Below are 22,815 nucleotides of genomic sequence, written 5' to 3' on the forward strand. Positions count from 1 at the left end.
GCAGGAGCTAACATGATTGTGTCTGGCAGTGCCATTATGAGGAGTGATGACCCCAGATCTGTGATCAACCTGTTAAGAAATGTTTGCTCAGAAGCTGCTCAGAAACGTTCTCTTGATCGATGAAACCACAAGGAGTTGATGCTCATGAAATCTTTTTACTGGATGACAAGAATATTGACTATCAAATCCTATCACAGTTGGATAAAAAAAGCAGTGCTGTTTTTCTGAGCAGCTATTCATTCCAGGGACTAAAATCTATTCTGCAGAATGTTCCAAGAGGTTAGAAATTGGTGTGTATAAGTACAGTTTTAGTGATGGAATTTAAAGATTAGTGTGGTAAAATACCATTTTTACTGGGAGACTTGATTTTTATAAAGTAAAAATATGGCTGTATTAAGGTTATAAACAAAAATGTGTCTTAAAGCCTAATGAAGGTGTACTAGTTACTATGAAAAAATTTTTTCTGCAATTTAAATCTTCTCGTTTCTTGGTTTTCCAAAGCAAAGGAAGTCCTTATTCCTGTTCCGTATGTCATTTTTGATTTGTGTGTGCACATGACAATATGAGAAGAATGAACTTGTGAAAAATCGAAGTTTGAATAGGGCTAGGATGGCACACTGTATTCTTGCTTCTTAAACATCTATTTTTTACTTTGCACCTTATATTTGATACATAAAAACTGTAAAAACAGTGGATGAAGCCCAGGGATTTCAGGTGGTCTGTTCTAAAGTACAAGTATAGATTTTTATCGAGGTGTTTTCTTTGTCAGCTCTGCTGGAGGGGCAGGTTATACAGTGATCCCCACCTGTCCCTTTTCTTACTCACCATTCTTAAGAACATGAAATAATACTGTGCTAGCTCTGAGCAGAGAGGAAAGGAAACAAACTCAATTGAGTTGAATCTGGACTCTTCTCCTTTCCATCTATTTGACTTTAGCAAATCAAATCAACCAGTGTCTTTGCATATCTGTTAACTGATTTATACATTGAATATAATTATAATAACCATGCAGGGTTATGTTGAGCATTAAGAGAGATCATACATTATATGTAAAGCTTTCACTACTATTCCCAGATTTATAGGATAGTAGAGAATTGAGGATGCTCAATACAAAGGTGCTGTCATTTATGTTTTGTAGCCTATAAAGTACTTCAATATAAGCTCATTAAATCCACAAATCACTCTTAACGAGTGGTAGGACAGGTACTTTTGTCCCCATTTAAAAAATGAAGATACTAAAGCTCAGCAACAGGCTGGTACCGTGGAAAGAACCCAGTAGGGCACAGGAGTTCTGATTTGTACTCTTTTTACAAATGGAGCCCTTGGAAGGTAGATTAGGCAAAGGAAGCCTCTTGTATATAACACTGTCTTATTTGCAATCTAATTTTACCATGTAGCAGAACCAGATGGCTGAGGATATTCTGGATACTATGGATTTGACCCCAAGGATATATATTATATTAATCCAGCAAAGACCAGGTAGGCCAAAAAGATGACAAGGTACAGAGTTAATCTGTAAACTAAATATTTAAAACTGTGTCCCAAATTATACTTTGACAATACATATCCGCTGTTTCATTCTTGCCAGTACTCTTGCTACATAATACATATGGCAAGAAATAAACAGGAGACCAGTGTCATTAAGCTTCTTTAGGCTACTATGAGTTTTGAGAAATAGGTTTGAAAAATAAGAACATTAACACTTCCGCATAGACTAGAGCTTGCTTGGTTTTTTTCTATCCTATAATGTAAAAATCTGTCGGTTTTTATTTTGACTTAGGAAACGTTTGTGCCATCAATAGGTGGTGTTTAATCAGATCAGACAACACAAGGCATATAGAAATAACTTTAATTAAAAAACTTACATAGAAGATTATAATGTCAGACATGACAGAAAGATTTGAGCTTATTTGCCTAGACAACTTGGGTTTGTCCGGCTTTTTTCTTTTTTAAAAATAAATGTACAGTAAAACTACAAGCAAAAATTTGTCAGTATTGAATTTGAATTTTTTCCTTCCTTAAAAGGGATTAGTATAATTTCCAATCCCTAACAAAAAACTTAGTGTCAAATCCCCCCAGACTAGGCCAGATGGCCAGGATTGTCAGTTATATGGGTACTATAACTTGAATAACCTTTTTTTTTTTTTTTTTAACATGAGAGTTGTCCTCAACTTTTACATTGAAAAAGTTACGTGATAATAGCTTCAAAAGGAATTTTCCTTAATGTACACTCCTGTATTCAGTATTCAAGCATTACCCTTTGAAAAATTTTAATTCTCACTCTAGAATACAAGTAAGAATAGATGCTTATTTGAATAGAGTGAGCTATAGTAAGGAATGACCAAATTCATTAGAAATACAACATTTTTTATACTGATAGTACTTTCCTGTTGCTTATTTTAAGTTGGTGTCTTCTCTTCACGAGATACATAAAATAAAGTTCAATTTTAAAAGAGACCAATATTTAACTCTACTAAGCTTGTCGTAATCTGTTAGGAGTGAATGGAAAGTAACCTGTGTTTAGTCTAACAGATAATGGTGATTTTAAATAAAGGCGTATTGTGTTATCTGGTATAGAAATTTCCATAAATAACTTCTATTGGTTAAACATGTTTTTTAAAAAATCCCCTCCCCATCATCAAGACTTTTAGATATCCATTATCACTGGAACCTGTGCTTTGTTTTAGAGTGCAGCTTAAACTTCATGGGGTAGTTCATACATGCATTTTCAAGTGGAGTGGCCACTGCCAGTGTTTTTTAAAACGATGTGTGTGTATACGTATGTATACTTTGTACACACATACTTGTATATTCAAATATACTTCTGAGGCAATTTTAATGAATTACCATAGAAATTACATAGAAATGTATAGGAAAAAGAGCTGTCATTTGATGCACAGGTATATTTGTATATATATATATGTATGTGTGGGTATAACATCTTTCAAAAACCATTTACCCAGTAATGTGATTTAACATCAGATTGCAGCAGTTAATTTTTTGGTGCTTGTGATTTGCATCATAAACACAAAAGACTAGCACTTGTCTGTAGGTGAAAAGCTAGTTATTCCTGTGGTTCAGGAAGGAAAAAGAGACCTACCTTGCCTGTTTTATAACAGCATAAAAGATTAATACATGCAGTACATGCTCTTACTCTGGAATTGTGACTGAAGGGGGTGGGGGATGGAGAACAGGGCTTATTTTTTTTCTCCTGTCTTCCATTCACTTACATACTTTTCTTAACCTGTTCCCTGTCACCTATTTTTTTTAACATGAGTAAGTCCTAGACCAAAAGGTTTGTACTCTTCCATTTCGTCTGCCTGCCTTTTCGGATGGTGACCGTTCTCTGGTGCACTGGTACAGAAGATTTCACCACAGGAGGCTGGGCTCGAACTTTCACTGTGATCCTTTTTTTCATCCTGGCATAGTAAGGCTTCTGTGTCTTCATTCTTCAGCGGAAAAGCCCGTCGTTCCCACCACAAAGACTGGAAGAGAGAACATCTTCAGTTAAGTTTCAACTAATTTGTTTAAATTCATGTATCAGATAATCCTTTAATGTCAGTTTTGTAATTACTGTTTGTTCTCTAGTGCATAAATGTACAAACTTTCATTTCGACCTGAGTATCTAGCAACTCAAATGGGACGTTACTGGGAATTGTTGAGAGCCATTTCCCTTGCCCTTCAACAAAGAGGAGACGCTGCTGTTGGGCATCAGCCTTCATTTTGGGCATCGGAGCACGCTCGGAAAGTCCCTTTCAAAGTGTTTTGATCTCCTCCTACTTCAGTGTCTTCATTTCAGCCCATAATTACTACAGACATCTACTGACTTTTCCTTCCCCACGCTTTCTACGACTTGGCGATTAATTTCTATAGTTTCTGCTCTCCACTCTAGATCTCGTTCTTTTCCGCCACCTGCTTATGAAGAACAGTGCAAAAATGTATAGATGCTGTTAGAAAACACTCCCCTTGAGGTAACAACTGGATCTATGGGGAGACAGGTAAAAATCTCTTGGAAAAAGAAATAGCAGCTAACATTTACTGTGTGCCAGGTGCTGTTCTCTCTAATCAGATTGGTTTTGTAATGAAACTTGGATAGAATCCCCATTTCCTAACAGAGGAGTGAGTAGGTGAAACTAGATACTGAGATGTTACATGAAAAGATAAAGTGTTTATTAGTGATAGAAACTAGGAATGCTGGAATACATACCCTCTCTGATTTGTACCCAGCATTTTACACTGATTTGTTAAGTAATGATGAATCCTTAATTTGCCCTTTCTTAACTTCTTTTTTAACAAGCACTTTCTACACATAGGCTTTTAAAAGGTTAAAAAGGCATTTAAAAGGAGGTTTAACTAGTTGTATATATTCCACTTACCTTGGTTTCTTGACTTTCATTTAGTGAAGGTGAGCTCTGTGCACTCAGATCCTGGCTTTCTGAAGGAAGCTCAGCAGGACTTTCAGCAGCACAGTGCTGACCACCACCGAAGTCATTAGGGTATTCTTTCAAAAGCAAGTCCTGTCCTTCAACATTTTTACTGTAGGCTCTAGCAAGAAAATCAAGAAAATAGTTAATTGTTGCTTCTTCAGTTCTTAACATTTTATGAACAACCCCAAGTTATCACTAAGTCTATTTAACTTGGTAGCTTGAAACAGTCCTGCCCAGATTTTAAAAAATTCATCTGCTGATCTTCCTGTTATCTCAAAGATTTAAACAGTATTTTAGAAATAATATTTTTTGAATTTGCCAAATTATAATAGTGGATTTGAGTTTTGGTGGGGTTTGTTATTACTGTTATTTTGTTTTTAAATGAGAAAGGACAGTTACTTGATCTCTACAGTCTTTCTGAGTTCCCAGAGTATTCTATATTATGATGTCATCCAAGTAGGACTCAATTCACATTTTCCTCTTTACTTCTGGAAAGTTCTATCTCTGGAATGTGGAGAAAGATGAGAAATGAGTCTCATGTGTGTTAAGACAGCTCTTGGAATAAGGATCTAGAACAAATCTGGGTATTTTGAGACCTAAACAGAGAAATGAGTTTTAAAAATACAGCTGAAGGGGTGTCTGGCTGGCTTAATGGGTATTGCCTGCAACTCTTGATCTCTGGGTTGTGAGTTCTAGCCCCACGTTGGATGTGGGGTGAATACTTAAAAGTAAAATCTTAAAAAAAAAAAAAAAAAAATGCAAAAAAAATACAGCTGACCCTTAAAATAACACAGGGGTTAGCACCAAATCCCCTATGCAGTCAAAAATTCGCATGTAACTTTAGACTCCCCCAAAAACTTACTTAACTACTAATAGCCTACTGTTCACCAGGAAGCCTTACCGATAATATAAACAATCGATTCACACATTTTGTATATGTATTATATACTGTATTCTTAGAATAAAGTAAGCTAGGAAAAAGGAAATGTTATTAAAACCGTAAGAGAAAATACATTTATAGGACTGTCCTGTAAAAATTCTCTGTATAAGTGGACCCATATAGTTCAAATCTGTGTTCAAGGTCAGCTTACTAAGCAAATGAGAGATGCCCCCACATTAAATCTAGCGGACTACCAGACTTGAACACGATCTTGCTTTGTGAGTTCTGGCTATATTAAAACACAATCCATTGTAAATATAAAATACCATGGACTTTCTCAAATATATAATTACTAATTATGTTTTTAGGATTTAATTTCCTTTCCCCCAAAGTCATATTTTTGAAGTATTTTAGACCATCTGCTTTTTAGACTAGACAGGTTTCTTGAGCAAAATTTTTTTAAGAACAACATGTTTTTTAAGTGGTTCTGTTAAAATAGATCACCCGGATTCTAATTCCTAGCATTAGGGCTGCTGTTAAAGTGTACTGAAATGGCCTACATTTTCACATCATTTGCTGAGTTAAATCTATTCCTCAGATTGACAGTAAGCAATAGGAAGTAGTGGAGAAAAATAGAGAAATGCATTTCATCAGTCATAGACAAAATCTATTTGGAATGTACTCAATAAATGCCATGTTTCACTTCTAGTGCACAAATAACTGATGTTCTGTAGTACATTTTCTTCCTTTTTAGGGGTCTCTCTCATTACTCATGCAGAATTTTTGTTGATTCTTCATGGATTTCATGGTTTGGGCTTTTAAATTGTTAACACCTGCCTGCTGTTTCTTCTGTGCCACTTGCTTTGCTCCCATAGTGACCATCTGGCTTGCTCTCTCTCTTCATATTTTTTGTGTCTTAGGGAGAAGACTTCATCAGAAAGATCTTCTACCTGGAATTAGAAATAAAGTTTTTCTTTTATCAGAAACATTTTGAAATATGAGAACAGGTGTCAAACAATTCCTCATCAAGAGAATATAGGAAGAAAATTCTAAAATAAATCTAAATTGAGAGAACAAGTATTATGAGATGAGCTTCAAATTCCAAAATAGAGGGATTAACTTTTTTTTTTCTTCCCTCTTTTACAACTTTTTTCCTATTGGGTCATATTTGAAGACTTACCTATATTACAGATAGGTTCACAGTGCTTTGCATAAAAAATTCTCTTAATGCTTAATTCATTCAAAGATTTATATTGATTGCCCTTTACTGTTCTAGGAATGTTAATATCAAAGCAAAGTGAAACTGAGAAAAATGAAAATTAACTAATGACTTAATCTGGAGTTCTAAGACTTTGGTGGTACTGGTTTAAGAATTTGGGTTTCCTGGCTAGGATCATTCTAAACTAGGGAAAAGCACATTAAAAGAGGGGAGGGCATTAAAAAGTTAATTTTGATAGTTGAAAAACAGTGGGCCTAGAAAGATTATGACACAAAATGTCTTACATAATAGTGCTTCTACAGAACATCACTTTCAAATTAGTTTGGTTATATAGTATTTTTCCCTGAAATTGTTCTTGTCTTAATGTAAGTTTTACCCATACAGGCTCATAGTCCCTTTCCTGCATTCTAAAACTCTGAAACAACAAGTGTTCTTAATTCATTCAGTGACATAGCCTGATGGCCAAATTCTAGAACTGTTTTCTATAGAAACATTAATATTTGATTATGAGAACTATCCTAGACTCCCTCTATGTCTTATGTGATGGACCCATCACATTCACATTACTTTCTCAAGTCCAAAGGTTTCCCAATTCAAAAGCCGTTTGTTCCCAACGTTTTGAATGTGGCACTGTAGACTTGAATATTAAAACTAAATCTCTTCATGCAGAAAAACATGACTAATACTGGGAATGAATATAGATACTCATGTAAATTCAGTATTTCAACAATTCATGTAAGCAAAAGATTTGTATTTTCTTTATTACATTTCTTTATAGATTACTGTCTTTGCAAATTTGCACAAAAACATTTTTCTAATGAAACTAATATCCTTAATGAAGAATTTTGTTTTCATAAGTGAAAAGAAAAAAATCAGTGCATGTTAAGGGGCTTATGTTTCCCTTTAGTTCCTCAAACACCAAATTAAGCGGGCTTCATAATATATAAAGTGCAATTGTCCATAAGTGAAAGGCAACTTACCTCCTCTTCACCTACATGATATTCATCCAAAGGCTGAAGAACAGCCATCCTCCAGCTGTTGAAGATACAAACCAATTTCAGCTTTTAACTAAGTGTAGCAATTTTATTCTCTAAGCACACACAGCTAATGCAGTAATGTTTTCTTTCCTTGGGGCTTCCATTAATTCAAATGGTTGTATTTTCATACTTCTTTTTAAAACAGAACAATTTGTGTTATGAAAAAAAGACGAGAAGGTGAGACTTTACTTTTGGCCTTAGAGTAAACGGTCTCCTCTGCATAGCTGCATTCTGTACCTAAGAATGTACCAATTTTGAATTAAGTCAGTAGATGCTGATAAAATGGCTTGGCAGGGAGGGAGGGGGGAGAGCATGGCCTCTCAGGTTTAACTACTGGATCACAGAATTCCTCTGTATTTAAACAACCAACCCAACCAGCCAGCTCCAGCCTTCCAAAGTAGATTGAAAAACATCATTGCTGCAGAACATCGTAAGCACAAATGTTACTCCTTACTTTTATGTAGAAGATCTCAATAGATTCTCTGTAGGATTTCTCATAATACCTCCTACAGTATTAAGAGTTCTTAATACCTCAAAGTAATTAGAAATAAGATTTGAAATCAGAATAGAGATGGGTAGGAATTACTGTAGTTGTCACTGAGCTTTTATCTGTTTCCAACCTCTTCTACCTACTTCCTGGTACCAGATTCACGTTCTTAAAAAAATGTTTTTCATCGTTGCTTAAAAAAACAAAAACTTTGAATAACTTCACTGCCAGTAGGAAGCAGATCTCTGTATGGCATTCTGGGACCTCTAGAATCTGGTTCTAATTCCTTTTCTAGCCATAACTTTATCACCCTACACAAAAATCTCTCTCAGGCGTAGCGTGTGCCTTTGTTGTGGTTTCCCCTGTGTGAATAAACTGTTCTTTCTCCCTCCTTCATGAGGTCTTCCCACATCTCCCTACTAATCTATTTATTGCTGACTTGGCAACAACACATCAAATTCTTATTTTTGTTGTTACAAGTGTTACGGTCTTATAATGTGACTATTCCTTGCAAAGGTAGTTGCTTTCTTTGAACACTTTGCAGCCTTGTGCAAAACTCCATTTTAAAGAGCAAGGATTATTTGTTACTGATTTACATCCCTAAGTACCTTTTTGTGCTCTCTCTCTCTCTCTCTCTCTCTATATATATATCCATACACACATAAGAGATAACTAAATATCACTGTATAAAAGACTAAGATTGCAGAGTAAGTCAGTTTTAGGAATTCTCAGTTCGTAGTAAAAGTTGACAACTAAAGTGATAATATATGGCACTTTTTTTCAGCATGAGTAAGGTTTCTTTCACCATTTTTCCTCCATGGAGTGGAAGAAGGGAGAGAGGAGCATCTTCCTTTAATTAATTAAAATTTTAACTTCACTCTGAAAATTTAAGTTTCTTCAAGAAAAAGAAGGAAGAGCAAATAAAAAGATGTAAGTATACATACCTTGGAGTAAGTATTTCCTTATATTGGAGTTTCTCTAACTTAGCTGGGGCAACTAATGACATGGGAATCACAATATTATCTATGTCATAAGAGCTCTCACTTCTCAGTCTCCGTCGTGCAGTATTCTGCAAAGGAGGATCATAGCAGTTTTACCACAATATCTAGTTACCTGCGATGCTGCCCTCCTCTCCTGAGGCCTACTCTACATGTTTTATAACTATGTTGTGATAGGCCTGACCATAAAATGTTAGGAAATAACAGGAAAGCTGCCTATCTCCTGTAAAACAACACAACCCCTTCTAGCAGGTATGCAGTATACATTTCTGTGTGCATACCTATAAGCCTATTTTTAAGACCATAAAAAACATGAATGCCTTAAGTTGCAAAACTCTTACCAAAGGTTACCATAAAGCACCCTAAATGTCAAGAAAATGATCATTTAACAAACACACTTCCTTATTAGGAAAGACTATGAAAATATTTGGTGTGACATTTAGTAAAGATCATTTTTATACTCTTCATTTATGTGTTCCTGGTCCCTGAGCTTTACAGTTTTTTCTAAACCCTTTTACCTTTTAACCTCTCTTCTCTGGCCAGATGACAAAATAGTAAGAACAACACGAGTGCTGGATTCTTATTAAGCTTCCTGGTAAGGAGTAGGAATGGTTATGATAGTTTTTCACACAGAGAAAAAAAAAGCCATAATCAAAGGATTACTGAGTTATTAGCTCACTAGTAAAAAAAGTTTAGTCAGATTTATTGATACCTAATAAGATACTACTAAATAAGCCAGTATGTGCTGGTAAAGTAAGGCTGTTTATAGATTTTGCAAGTTTTTTTATCAGCCAGTTTTAAGTCTATAAAGCAATTTTAGAGTTCAGTATGCAAAAAAACCTACTTGTGATGATGAATTCTGGGTTCTTGATACAACATTGACATTAGTAACAGCAGTAAAATTGCTATGGGATCCTGGTTCTGTGCGTTGAAAAGCAAATTCTTCAAATCTAGTTCTTTCTCCTGCCATGGAAAGAACCGTTGAGAATGTCATACATCAAACAGGACTGATAGGTATTAAAGTTACTTTCCTACTTAGGTAACATGATTCCCTATCTGTTTAATTTTTTTCTTTTTAAAATTTATGTATCAAAAAATTAAGGAAATTAAAAGAAAATCTTACCCATAGTTCTGTCACAATTATTTCCATTTTCAGGGGTCCTGGCAAGTTTTTATACAGTACATCTCATCCCCTCTCTTTACTCTGTTCATGTTTTATTTGGATGTTAACCTCCAAAGACTTAATCCCCTTAATTTTCTCTATTTTCTCATTTTCTTATATCTTTGACTTTTTGTTCTAATTTCTGGGAGATTTCCTTAACTTGATCTTCTGACCCATTCTACTTAAGACTTTTTCTACTAAGTCATTGGTCTGTCACTCATTTATACTATCCTATTCTTATTTCATGGATGGAATTTCTCTTTTTCTCTCAAGATCTTGATTAGAACTTTGCTACTATTCTTGGTATTTTCTGTGTTTCTTCCATGTTTCCTTTTTCCATTTGTTTTGATTCCCTATTTGTGAATATATATTTATTCACTTATTTACCACTCTTATTTTACTTCTGATCTTAGAAAGTATTTTCCTGTGTAGTGTAAAATCTAATACCCAGTCCATATTTACATTTTTCTAGTTGTTAAAAAATGTCCTTTATGGTTAGTAGTTTCTTCAAATCAGGATCCATATACTGAAACTGGTTATTGTCTTTTAGGTTTCTTGCAGTCTGGAAGTTTGTTTTTCATGACATATGTTAAGGTGTTCTGCACTCTAGGGAGCTATCTAGTTACTTCTCTGTAGTATAGGATCTTGTTCTCTTTCTGTATTTCTGTCAAACTTGAAGTTCGATCAATTCAAGTGAAACATTTTGTATCTTAGGTAATGTGAATTTCATAATGGATCTTATTAAGAGATACAAGTTTTCCTGTGTGTTGATAGACAATCCTCAACTTACAATGGTTCAACTTGGGATTTTTCAACTTTATGATGGCCCAAAAGTGACAGGCATTTAGTAGAAATCGTACCTTGAGTTTTGGCCTTTTTCTGGGCTAGCAGTATGCAGTAGGATACTCGTGTTGGGCAGCAGCAACAAGCCACAGCTCCCAGTCAACCATGTGATCGCAAAGATAAACAATCGATACACTTAACAACCATTTTCTACCCATACAACCATTCTATACTGTTTCAGTACAGTATTCAATAAATTACATGAGACATTCAACACTTTATTTTAAAATAGGCTTTGTGTTAGATGATTTTGCCCAGCTTAGGTTAATATAAGTGTTCCTAGCACATTTGAGGCTAAGCTGTGGGGTTTGGTAGGTTAGCGTATTAAATACTTTTTTGACTCAAGATTATCATGGGTTTATTGGGATGTCACCCTGTCGTAAGTTAAGAGAGGAAGATCTGTGTGTGTATGTAAGTTCTTCAAAAGCTAAGGTGACTCTTGGTTATCTTTAAGATTGAGGTACTAAAAAGCACAATTATATCTCTGGTGGTGGCTAGGAGTTTAATTTTGTGCCACACTAGCTCATCAGGTAGTGATGATCAGGTAGTGAGTTGGGCTGATATGGTGGCATTTCTAGAGAGAGTAGTGATAAACGTGTTAAATCCATTAAGTATAATTACAGTCCAATACATCTTGAATGTTTTAAATTATTGGGTATATTGACATAATACATCTGGGGAATAATTGACTAATGTAAATAGTGTTCTGTCCACTGGAACAATGAACAAGAACCAAAACATAAACAATTTGCCATTTAAAATGCATATTTTCTGGTAAGTTTTTTAATCGTTATTTGCAATAACTCTGGAAACCGATAGTCCCAAATCCCCACAACAAACCCCACTTTGTATTACTAGAAGAGTTCTAGTTTCAAAGATGTCTGTTGATCATCTTGGAACTTTAAGTTCCTAAGGGAAATTGAACTAGTTGGTTGAGTTACGTTAGGTGAATCTCATCCAATTTCTCAAAATTCTAAGGAAGCTTCACTGAACTGACACCTCCACGTAAGTACCAGAAATGGTTGTAAGGCACCTCTATATGGGCATATTTTGAGTCCAGAACACAGCATTGGCTTAAGTTCTGTCCAGGAGGACAGTCCATAGAAGATAACTGAAGTTAGGGAATATAAGAAGGAAATCTTTAATTGCCATCAAGCAGATGGATGCCCAGTCCACAAACAGTCCTGAATTGACTACGTGAATATGCTGTTTAACATTCATAGGACCATGGATATTTTGTATAATAGGGACTATTCTGGATTATAAATTTCCATGAAGCAGAGGTTCTTTGAAGATCAGTTTATTTTCACTTTTTAGTACTAGTGCTCATATGCTCATTTAACCTACCTAATGCTGTTTCACTCAAGTGTCTTTTCTTTCTTCCCTGGAACAGCTGTGCAGAAGATTCTGACCTTATTTGAGGCTTGCATGTAGGAGAATATCCATTTCTCCACTGATTCAGAGAAGTATTATGTACTAAAACAAATAGAAAGGAAATGTGAAGTTTTCCTTAACACATAATGAACATGTTAATTTGTTTTTACTTACAACATTGCAGAACATTAATTCACCAGTTCAAAATTACATACAATGAGAGAAATACTTACATATCAAAATGGAATGCTCCTAAACTGAAAATACCCCAATAAGATTCCTTAAAAACATCTTCAAGAAGTGCCCATTTTCCTATAGTTGCTCCATTACTTGAAGGGGATGAAAAGAAAAGGTTACCTGTTCTCAAAGTCTTCTAAATTACAAAATCTTAGGAAGTTGTTTCAGGTTTGTAAATCTTGGCTGAATATGATCTGAATCCCTAAGTTAGCTCCCCACTCGCCCTTAAATCTGAAAGTAATTCAGGATCAAGTAAGAGTCTATAAAATCACAATAGGGACTTCTTGAGAGCAAGAACCAGATTTCATCAAACTGACAGTACCCAGCACCATTCTTACACTTTAAAAGCACTGAATTCTCTCAAACTTTTAGGTCACTTAGTATCTCTGCCTCAGTTGCCTCATCTGTAAAACGGATAAGAGCAGCTATCATGGGCTTATGAGGATTAAATGAGTTCATCCCTGTAATAGTCATTAGAAGGATATCTGACATAAGTATTCAATAAATTAGTTTCATCATGATTATTATTGACTATCTGAACCCCGTATTTCCAGTACTGGCTTAGTAACCAAATTGGCTTCTTTTTTGAAGGGTTTGGAGATGAAAAAGAAATGTAGGCTGAAGTGCCAATTTCTCACCAACACTGAGGGGGAAAAAAAGGATGGTCTACTAACAGTAACTGGGATTCTGATTTCAAGATGACAAAACACCCGAAAAATAATAGACAAAAGGCTTATACACAGACATATGCAAAGATCTGCACATATACATCCACATTAGCAAGCAATAAAAGGGAACTTGTAAGTAAAGCAGAATTTGTGAGGAATCTCTGAAAGACTGATACCATAGGGAATTGGAAGAGCAAACAGTGCAAAAGCACATGGGAAAGTGCTGCCACAAAAATAGGATCATCAAAGGTGCTCTAGACCCGGAGGGAAGGGAAATGGTGCAGGACAATTACCTAGATTCTGATAGGATGATTACACATGCCAGCTTCTCAGCCAGTCTTTGAGATTATCTGCCTTAATAGGTAACAATCTGAGTCTTGGGACAGAGCAATGGATGGGTAGACAAAGCAATGCCCAAGTGCCTCATTTTGAAATATGTCCTGCCCATCCCTAACTGCTTCTGAAAATAGTACTGAGTGCAAATTTCTACCCTATCCATGAGAAAAGGATCTCCTAAATAACAGTGGCAGAACAGTCTTAATAGTGAATATCAACTTTAAAGGTGAGAACTCAAAGCTCCAAAAATCTGAGTATCAACACCATAAAAAATGAAGTACAAATGAACCATCTCAAAAAACTGGATTCACAGAATACAAGTAAGTCTTAAAAACAGTGCCGAAAGAAACAGGCAAAAGGTTCCTTTAGAGAGACCTCAGAAATGGAAAATAAAATTGTTCATATTTAGGGGCGCCTGGGTGGCTCAGTCGTTAAGCGTCTGCCTTCGGCTCAGGTCATGATCTCAGGGTCCTGGGATCGAGCCCCGCATCAGGCTCCCTGCTCCATGGGAAGCCTGCTTCTCCCTCTCCCACTCCCCCTGCTTGTGTTCCCTATCTCGCTGTGTCTGTCTCTGTCAAATAAATAAAATCTAAAAAAAAAAAAAAATTGTTCATATTTAAAAACAACCATCAATAATTGGGCTAAGTAACAGAATGGACATGGCTGAACATGACAATCAGTGGGTTGGCAGAGGAATTGTACAACTCAAACAGTGGTCGAAAATATGGGGGGAGAGAAGGGCAAACCAAAATGGGGCAACAGAACAGAATGCAAGGCAATGTTGAAATGATAGACAAAAATTTTTCCATAAGATTTCAATAACTCATTTGAGTGTCAAGTGGGGAAAAGAAATCTGAATCATACATCACAACAAAGATATCCTAAAAGTTACCAGAAAAGGGGATAAAAGGATTGCTGCAAAGTAATGAAGATCAAATTGACAAAGCAAAACTAGCTGCTGGAAAACAGAACAGTGACTTTAAGGAACTCAGGGAGGTATTGAGTGCCCAACTCTGTTTCAGCTCTGGTCGTGATCTCAGGTTGTGAGATCAGCACAGAGTCTGCTTGGGACTCTCCCTTTCCCTTTGCCTCTCTTTCTCTCAAATCTTAAAAAAAGAAAAAAGAGCTCAGGGAAAATAGAATTCTAAGATGGTCCCTAAGATTTCTTACCTCCCAGAAGAATGCAGAGAAAGATGTTAAATATAAATAGAAAACAAAATGAACTGGCAGTCATAATTCCAAACCCCAAGAAAGGGGTAACTAGAATTGTGAGAGGTTTTAAAGTGTATAATAAGCCTCATACATGCAGGGGTTCCAATAATGTCCTCTCTTTTGTTTTAGTGGAAACATTTCTGGAGTATTTTAAAACATTCCAGTCAATTCGCTCTTCTCTTCTAAAAGCAAGTCACCACCTTTCTTGTTTTCTAAAAGCAAATACTTTTTTGAAGAAACTTCAACCTTCCCTAAGGTGGTACTTTTTACTGAATTTTACTTGAGTTTTCTTTATGCTTATTTTTCCATAGTATCTTGTAAGGTTGCAACGGACTCTTGAAACCGTAGGAAATACATGACAACTCAAGATCAAACTACACATTCTCTACCTCCTCATAACCCTCTGAGCCTTTCAGTTCTTGCTCTCCAAAATCCTCTCCCAGATTCTATCCTAAAACACACCTTGACACGGTATCTCTCCTATCTCCTGCCTTCCCTTTCTTCCCTTTCATTTATTCATTAACTTCAGAGAGAGCTAATTACACACCAGGCACCGTGTTAGGCCCTGGGAACACTGGTGAGCACAGTCATGATCCTTGCCGCTAATGGAGTTGATAGACATTATCTCAACTGCTACCAACGCGTAACAGAAAAGAGAAGTACTATTTAGAGAAGTTAGTGGGAGTATATAACAGCTCTAGGAAAAGTACCCAGGCAAAGTGATAGATTTCAAAGATGAACAGAAATCGCTGATGGCAAGGGGAAGGAAGAGAGAATGGTACGTACAAAGGCCCAAAGCAACAGGGAGCCAGATAAATTTGACAATGGAACAGCAGTTAGTATAGAGTAAGGAAGTATAGTGAAAAAGAACCACGAACAGGTAGGAGTCATCCTAGGTACGTAGGGCTTTAGCGGTCTCCTATAATATTCCCTCTGTCACACATTTTAAGGAATGGGGGTGGGGAACAGGTGTGACGTAGGCAGGTTTACATTTTCCAAAGATCACTAGCTACAGGGATTGGAGGGAAATAATTGATTAGGCTATTTCAGTATCGATAAGGGATCATTAGATTGGCCTCTGAAAGTGGTAGAAATGAAGACAGGAGCATGTTTGAAACAAATGAGTTAAGATCATACTGATAATGGGTTTAGATACGAAGAAGTGTAGGTGGAGAAGCCTGAGCCCTAGGTTTTGGCTTGCTTGTGTGGGTTGTGGTGCCACTGTTCCTCTCTCATCTGTCCACTCTAAAAAATAAACTTCATTTTGACATAATTTCAGACTAACCGAAAGCTTGCAATAGTAAAAAGAAGTCCCATATACCCTTTATTCAGATTCCACAAATGTTAAGTTTATCTTATTTGTTTTGTTTTTCTGAACTCCAGTGAGATTAAGTTGCTGACACAATGTCCCTGTAAATTTGTCAACATGTATTGTCTTACATAGCCACACAACTATCAAAATCAAATTTAATACTATTAACTATGGACCAATTATTCCTATAATCTTTTTTTTTTTAAGGTTTTTATTTATTTGATACAGAAAGAGCACAAGTAGGCAGAGCGGCAGGGAGAGGGAGAAGCAGGCTCCCCACTGAGCAGGGAGCCTGATGCGGGGCTCGATCCCAGGACCCTGGGATCATGATCTGAGCTGAAGGCAGACGCTTAACCGCTTAACAGTCGGTTAAGCGGTTAAGAGTCCATAGTTGTAAATTTGTTCATTTTAACCGACTAAGCCACCAGGCGCCCCATAATGTTCTTTATAGAAAATTCTGTTCATTCTGCATTTAGTTGTCATGTGTCTAAAGTTTTCTTGTATCTGAAATAGTTCCACTGTCTTGTCTTTCATGACTGCATATTTTGATGAGTACAGGCCCTTAGTTGGCTTTGCCTGGTATTTCCTCAGAATTGGCAACTAATCATTTACTCTTCAAACCACTACAATTTGTCTTTGCCCTACTTGTTACCTGAGTCAGCTGTGCATTCTTAAAATTCTTCTGGACAACAGAGGATAAATAAAAGCTCTGTGACAAAGCACACAAACATCCATCTACTTACCTTCACACAATTTACCCTATAATACCAGGCATTTTGTATATACTTGAATACATCACAGTTTTATGTCTCCATGACAAATCACGTTTGTTTTCATTTTAAAATCAATATGGGCCAACAGCATTTGAACCACCTAGGACTTGTTAGAAATGCAGAATCAGACCCCATTCCAGACTTACTGAATCAGAAACTGCGTTCTAACAACATCCCTCAAGTAGCTTGTTTGCACGTAAAAGTTTGAGAAACAATGATTTGGAACACTTTACTCTTCTTCCTCTAAATTCCAGTCAAGTATTTAAAGCCATACTTGGCATCACCATCTTTCTGGAGTTCCTCTTGCCCTCTCCCCATTACTCTTACCCCTCCCTTCCTCTTGCCTTCCCCTAGGCAGAGTTACATACTCCCTCTTCTTTTTAGACTCTTTTTATCATATCTGTGGCCACATCATTTTAATAGTTTGTGTGTCTGCTTCCTCTTATTACATTATAATTTCTTTGATTCCCTGTGATTCACTTTTGAGTCTTTAGTCTGCCTAGTACAGAGTAAGTGGTCAATAAATGTTGAACTCTAGTTTTATTTAATTCTACAGAAATCACTAACAACAAATAATAATGACCAGTATTTCAGACATGGTTACATAGGATGAAATCTAATTAATGCTTAATTATTTGGGTTGGGAGTGGTAGGGAAAGTAAATAAGGGCAGAGAGATTGGGATACAATAGAATGTACTTCATTGATTTGCCTAATAATATTGCAGCATTCATCTCAAATATATTCTGTTCCGAGCTCTTAATTCCTCCATTACTAGCATGTCATTACATTATTGATACGTTACTATTACTTCTGTGCCTAACACATTTACACTGCCCTTTTTTAAATTTCAGATAAATAACAACATTAGAAATAATATAATCACCTAATCTCACTTACCTAACAGCATATAATTTCATTTTTGTATATTCCTTTTAGTGAAACAAATGCATACATTTCATATTCACATTTCAAATGTAATTTCATTTAAATATATGTACAACTGTATTTTTCATATTTGATTAATTCACTCATTGTTATTTTTTCAAATGGTTACCTAACATTCTTCTGGTTAGAGATAATATCATTTAACTATCCCCTAGCTGTTAGAGCTAGTTGTTATCATCATGATATTCCTATTATGGTTATTCTTAAAACAATCACCTTCATGCATGCATTTTTTCTTTTTTTAAAATTAGTCTCAGTATAAATTACAAGTAGACGAATTGTATCATGAAAAAGTATTTGAACATAACCCTATATTTTCCTGTATTTCTTCAGTCTTTTTTCCCTAAGCATAGACAACAGCTCCTTGTCCTTAGTGCTTTCAATTCTTTAAAAACTTTTTACTGTGGAAAAATTTCAACAAACACAAATGAAGAAGAGAAGAATAATCTCCCCTATACCTATCATTCATTATCAACGATTACAAACTAGTGACCAATCTTGTTTCATCTCCCCAACATTTTTTTTTTTTTGCTTACCTATTTTTTTTAAATTTTTTTTTTAAAGATTTTATTTATTTATTTGAGAGAGAGAATGAGAGACAGAGCACGAGAGGGGAGAGGGTCAGAGGGAGAAGTAGACCCCCCGCTGAGCAGGGAGCCCGATGCGGGACTCGATCCCGGGACTCCAGGATCATGACCTGAGCCGAAGGCAGTCGCTTAACCAACTGAGCCACCCAGGCGCCCTTTTGCTTACCTATTTTAAAGCAAATCCCATCTACAGATATGTGAGCTTGAATTTCTAAGAAACATAAAGTGTGTGTGTGTGTGTGTGTTTATATAACCACATGCATTATTACATCTAACAAAGTTCATTAATATTCAACAGCCATGTGTGTTCAAATTTCATTATCTCAAAAATTGTGTGTATGTGTACAGCTGAGTTGTTCAAATCAGGATCCCCAAAAGACCCACACATTGCATTTGGTTGGTAGAAGAATGAACATTTTTACATGGTTATAATCATACCATACACAGAAGTAAAACATGTTTGTCCTTTTCTATTACTTGACATTCTTTGATGTTTCCATCCTTACATGAACTTTAAAGATATTTTTAAAAGTTGCATGTTCCACTGTGTTAACCATATCTCAATTATGCTCTTTAAGTTGTTTCTAATTTTTCATTAACACAAATAATGGTAAAATGAATAGATTTGTAAATAAAGGTGGTTTTATATTAAGCATTAGGCTAGGTTACCAGAAATGGATTTACTGGGTCAAAATACAGTTAACACTTTAGTAAACATTTGCACAAGTAAATAGTTATTTTTCCTCAATGAGCTTATTTAAAGAATACATAGTTTAAAGGCATTGTAATTAATTTCACAGTACTTCCCAAAAGGTCTGTATTCTTAATGCTATCTAAAATATTTGAGGGTCCTCTTTTTACTATACACATCTTGCCAGAATTGATGATTATAACATTTAAATGTCCTAATGTAATCAGAAAAAATAGTAAATATTTAGCAGAGTGTCTACACATAAGCACTCAGTAAATGTTACTTAAGATTATCATTTTCATTATCATCATCATTAAATACATCAGTTTTTTTCTTCTAATTCTTTTAAGACAGCACTTTTAACATTTAACTCTTTAATCCATCTGGAATGTATTTAAAATAAATTTAAGATGGATGAACATTAATGTGCTGTATGAGGTAGAGATCTCTTTTTTTCCCCAAAAAGTCATTGTTTAATCCACTGATTTTAGAAGAAACTTAGTTGTTTAAAACATGGACTCTGAGCCAGACTGCTTGGACTTGAATCCTGACCCTATCACTACTCATATGTGACTTTGGGAAAATCAGTCAAGGAAGAAAATCATTATACTCACTTTATAGGGCTGTACAGATTAAAGCAATCAACAAATATAAAGCCCTTCAACCAGTAGTGGCATGTAAGGAATGCTTCATAAGAATTATTGTTATTACTTATTGATGAGGCCATCCTTCCCACACTGATAGGAAAAACCACCTTTTTATCATATAATGGACAGTTGGGACTGTCTCTAGGATATTTAGTTTCCTAGATCTGACTTCCATCAATACCACAATAAAATAATGATTATAGCTTTACAATTTTGCTACCTGGCACCTCCTTCTTACTGATCGTTTAAAAATTTTATTAGCTATTCAACATTTATTCTCTCAGATAAACTTCAGAATAACTTTGTTCCAAAAGAAAAGAATACCAGAATGCCTGGGTGGCTCAGTCGGTTAAGCGTCTGCCTTTGGCTCAGGTCATGATCCCAGGGTCCTGGGATCGAGCCCCACATCAGGCTCCCTGCTCAGCGGGAGGCCTGCTTCTCTCTCTCCCTCTCCCTCTGCTTGTGTTCCCTCTCTCGCTGTGTCTCTCTAGTCAAATAAATAAAGTCTTAAAAAAAAAAAAGAGTTACATTATAAATTAAGCTGGGGAAAAATAACATCTTAAGTTCCAATACTGTCTTTTTTTTTTTTTTTTTTTAAAGTGGGCTCCCTGCTGGGTGTGGAGCCCAATGTGGGGCTTGAACTCATGACCCTGAGATCAAGACTTGAGCTGAGATCAAGAGCTGGACACTTGACTGAGCTACCCAGGCACCTCAGACAATACTGTCTTCTGATAGGAACAGGGTTATTTCTCTCTATAGGCACATATTCTTGTGTTCCTTAGTAAACTTTTTAAGTTTTCTTCATGTAGGTCCTTACTAAGTTTAATTAATCCTAGATATTTTATATTTTCAGTCAGTGTGTCTAGTATAATTCTTTTACATATTCTAACTGGTTATTACTGGTATTTATAAAGGCTGATTTTTATAAATTTATTTTAAAATCTACTTTTTAGAACTCCAATTCTAACAGGCATTGAGTTGATTCTTGAGTTTTTGAGGTAGATGATTATTTCATCTGGAAGTAATTTTTCTTAGTTTGTATGACTTTTTTGATATTAAGAAGATTTTCGCTTTATAGACAGTCAAAACATGTTGATGTTTTTCTTCTGATTGTTTCCAAACACAATGTCCCCGCCCCCATTCATAATACTCATAACTATTTCATTATAATTCTTCTAGTTTTATTTTGTAATTTTAGTGTTTTAATTCTTCAAATTCTTGGAACCAACTACAATTTATTCTAATACATGGTATGAAACAAGTATGTAAACAAAATTTCCCCCAAAAGACTAACAGTACTAACAATACTATTTATTGAATAGTTCTCCATGTTCTCATTGATTTACAATTCTTCCCTTATATAATAAAGTATAAGCTATATAGTCTGCTTCATGGATTTACTTTCCTAAATGTATACAAAATCTATGCTAATAACTATTACAGATTTTTGTTATGTTTCCATGTGCGGCTAGGACAGATTGTCTTAATACTTTTTCCAGCAGTTAGTTTTGTATTTTCCCATTTATTCTTCCCAATGGGCTTTACAATTATTTTGTTAAGTTAACCAAATTCTTTTAGAACTTCAAGTTACATTGCATTAAACATATAAACCAATAGGAAGAATTGATATCCTTATTAATCCTATCATCTAGGAATGCTGTATTCTCCATGTGTATTTAGATTTCCTTTTATATTTATCAATGATATTTCATAATTTTCATTCTATAAGTATCACCTTTCTTGTTAGGATCACTCCTGTGTATTTTCTACATGTGTGTGTATATGTGTGATTTATAAAAAGTGAGTATTAAAAATTAAGGATTTACATCTTGTTCCTTTGTTAAATTTTATTTCCTTAGAAAGCAAAAACAGTATCTGAAAGATGAAAAAGGCATATAAAGTATAAGATTTGTAAATGACATACCAGGTGATGGAGATATGACACAGTCTCCTATAAATTTATTTTCAGCAAGATCTCCTTTTATTTCAGTCTTTTTAAACAGTGTTTCAAAGTGAAAATGAAGAGGCACATCTGGAAAAATAAAGTAAAAAAAAGTACTTTTAGTGAATATCATTTTTTATAGATTCTAATACTAAGATTGCTTTCTTTCTCTAAGTAGCACATAAGCTTAGAAAAATAAGCAAAAACTTGAAATGTTACAACTATCAGAAGTGGCAAAGTACTCTCTCCAAGCATACAGACAGCAGTGATTATATGCACTAAATAAACAAAAACTCTAATGATGAATAAGTTCATAAACCAAAATAATAGATAAGATGATCAAAATTGTAAGTATTAGTAAGTACTATTCCCAGATAAAACAAATGTATCCAAAGGTCTTGAATAAAACATACAGCCAAACCTAGCTGACTTATTCATTCCACCCCACCCCCACAAACTTTACATTTGAAATAATGAGGTTTCTGAAAGATATGTTTTAATTACCTGAGGGAAAACCATTATAATTCAGATGCTACCTTTGATGAAAACACCAAGTTTCACATTCCCTTAGTTTACTAGTATTATGAATCACAGAATATACTTTTACAAAGATTAAAACACATTTACAGACTAGCTCTCTTCCTTTAAATAGACTGAGATGTCAATTCACTATATTTATATTCTATATTCTCACAACCAAAAGAGGAGCTAAATAATAAAGTAGATGTGCTTCACATTTATTAAAGTTTTTTCCTCAATCAAGAATGCAAAAACAAAACCATCTTCAGAAGTATTTAATAGAGACACCTAAACTTCTTCCTAAGAAACAAAGAAATATTTTATAAAGTAGTTGATGTATTGAAAGTTTTGCTACTGAAAAAAAACTAATTATGAACACATAAATCAGAACAGACCCATAACGGGTCTGGATTTTAACCAAAAAAGTATCTCTCCCTCAAATGATATATTTTAATAACAGATCCATACTCAAGTGTGGAAAAATACACTTAAAAAAAAAAAAAGTTCATGAGTTTCA

The 22,815-nt window shown here is 35.1% G+C and overlaps 2 protein-coding genes across 17 annotated transcripts in view; one reads left to right on the forward strand and one right to left on the reverse strand.

Moving 5' to 3' along the window:
* Positions 1–22,815, forward strand: part of RPE (ribulose-5-phosphate-3-epimerase) — a 42,895-nt gene that overhangs the window by 14,800 nt on the left and 5,280 nt on the right. For 4 of the 5 annotated variants that reach the window (XM_045868094.3, XM_045868093.3, XM_045868095.3 and 1 more), the window contains one exon: positions 1–22,815. This exon is cut by the window's right edge and continues 5,280 nt beyond it. In XM_045868094.3, coding sequence (XP_045724050.1) covers positions 1–123 — 123 coding nt within the window. In that variant the 3' untranslated portion in view covers positions 124–22,815. The other variant, XR_010410284.1, reaches the window with a different exon arrangement.
* The window catches only part of KANSL1L (KAT8 regulatory NSL complex subunit 1 like), a 151,749-nt gene continuing 130,769 nt past the window's right edge, over positions 1,836–22,815 (reverse strand). For 9 of the 12 annotated variants that reach the window (XM_064587004.1, XM_045868088.3, XM_045868087.3 and 6 more), the window contains 9 exons: positions 21,762–21,869; positions 12,401–12,529; positions 11,071–11,145; positions 9,893–10,011; positions 8,995–9,119; positions 7,507–7,561; positions 6,145–6,257; positions 4,377–4,545; positions 1,836–3,485 (listed from right to left, as the gene is read on the reverse strand). In XM_064587004.1, coding sequence (XP_064443074.1) covers positions 3,255–3,485; positions 4,377–4,545; positions 6,145–6,257; positions 7,507–7,561; positions 8,995–9,119; positions 9,893–10,011; positions 11,071–11,145; positions 12,401–12,529; positions 21,762–21,869 — 1,124 coding nt within the window. In that variant the 3' untranslated portion in view covers positions 1,836–3,254. Of the gene's footprint in view, positions 3,486–4,376; positions 4,546–6,144; positions 6,258–7,506; positions 7,562–7,662; positions 7,801–8,994; positions 9,120–9,892; positions 10,012–11,070; positions 11,146–12,400; positions 12,530–21,761; positions 21,870–22,815 lie in introns of those variants that run through there. The other 3 variants (XM_045868091.3, XM_045868092.3, XM_064587005.1) reach the window with 2 other exon arrangements.

The sequence above is a fragment of the Mirounga angustirostris genome, unplaced genomic scaffold (assembly GCF_029215605.1).
Source record: "Mirounga angustirostris isolate CCGP_5_RB_7025 unplaced genomic scaffold, mMirAng1.0.hap1 SCAF_3, whole genome shotgun sequence".
NCBI classification, from domain to species: Eukaryota; Metazoa; Chordata; class Mammalia; order Carnivora; family Phocidae; genus Mirounga; species Mirounga angustirostris.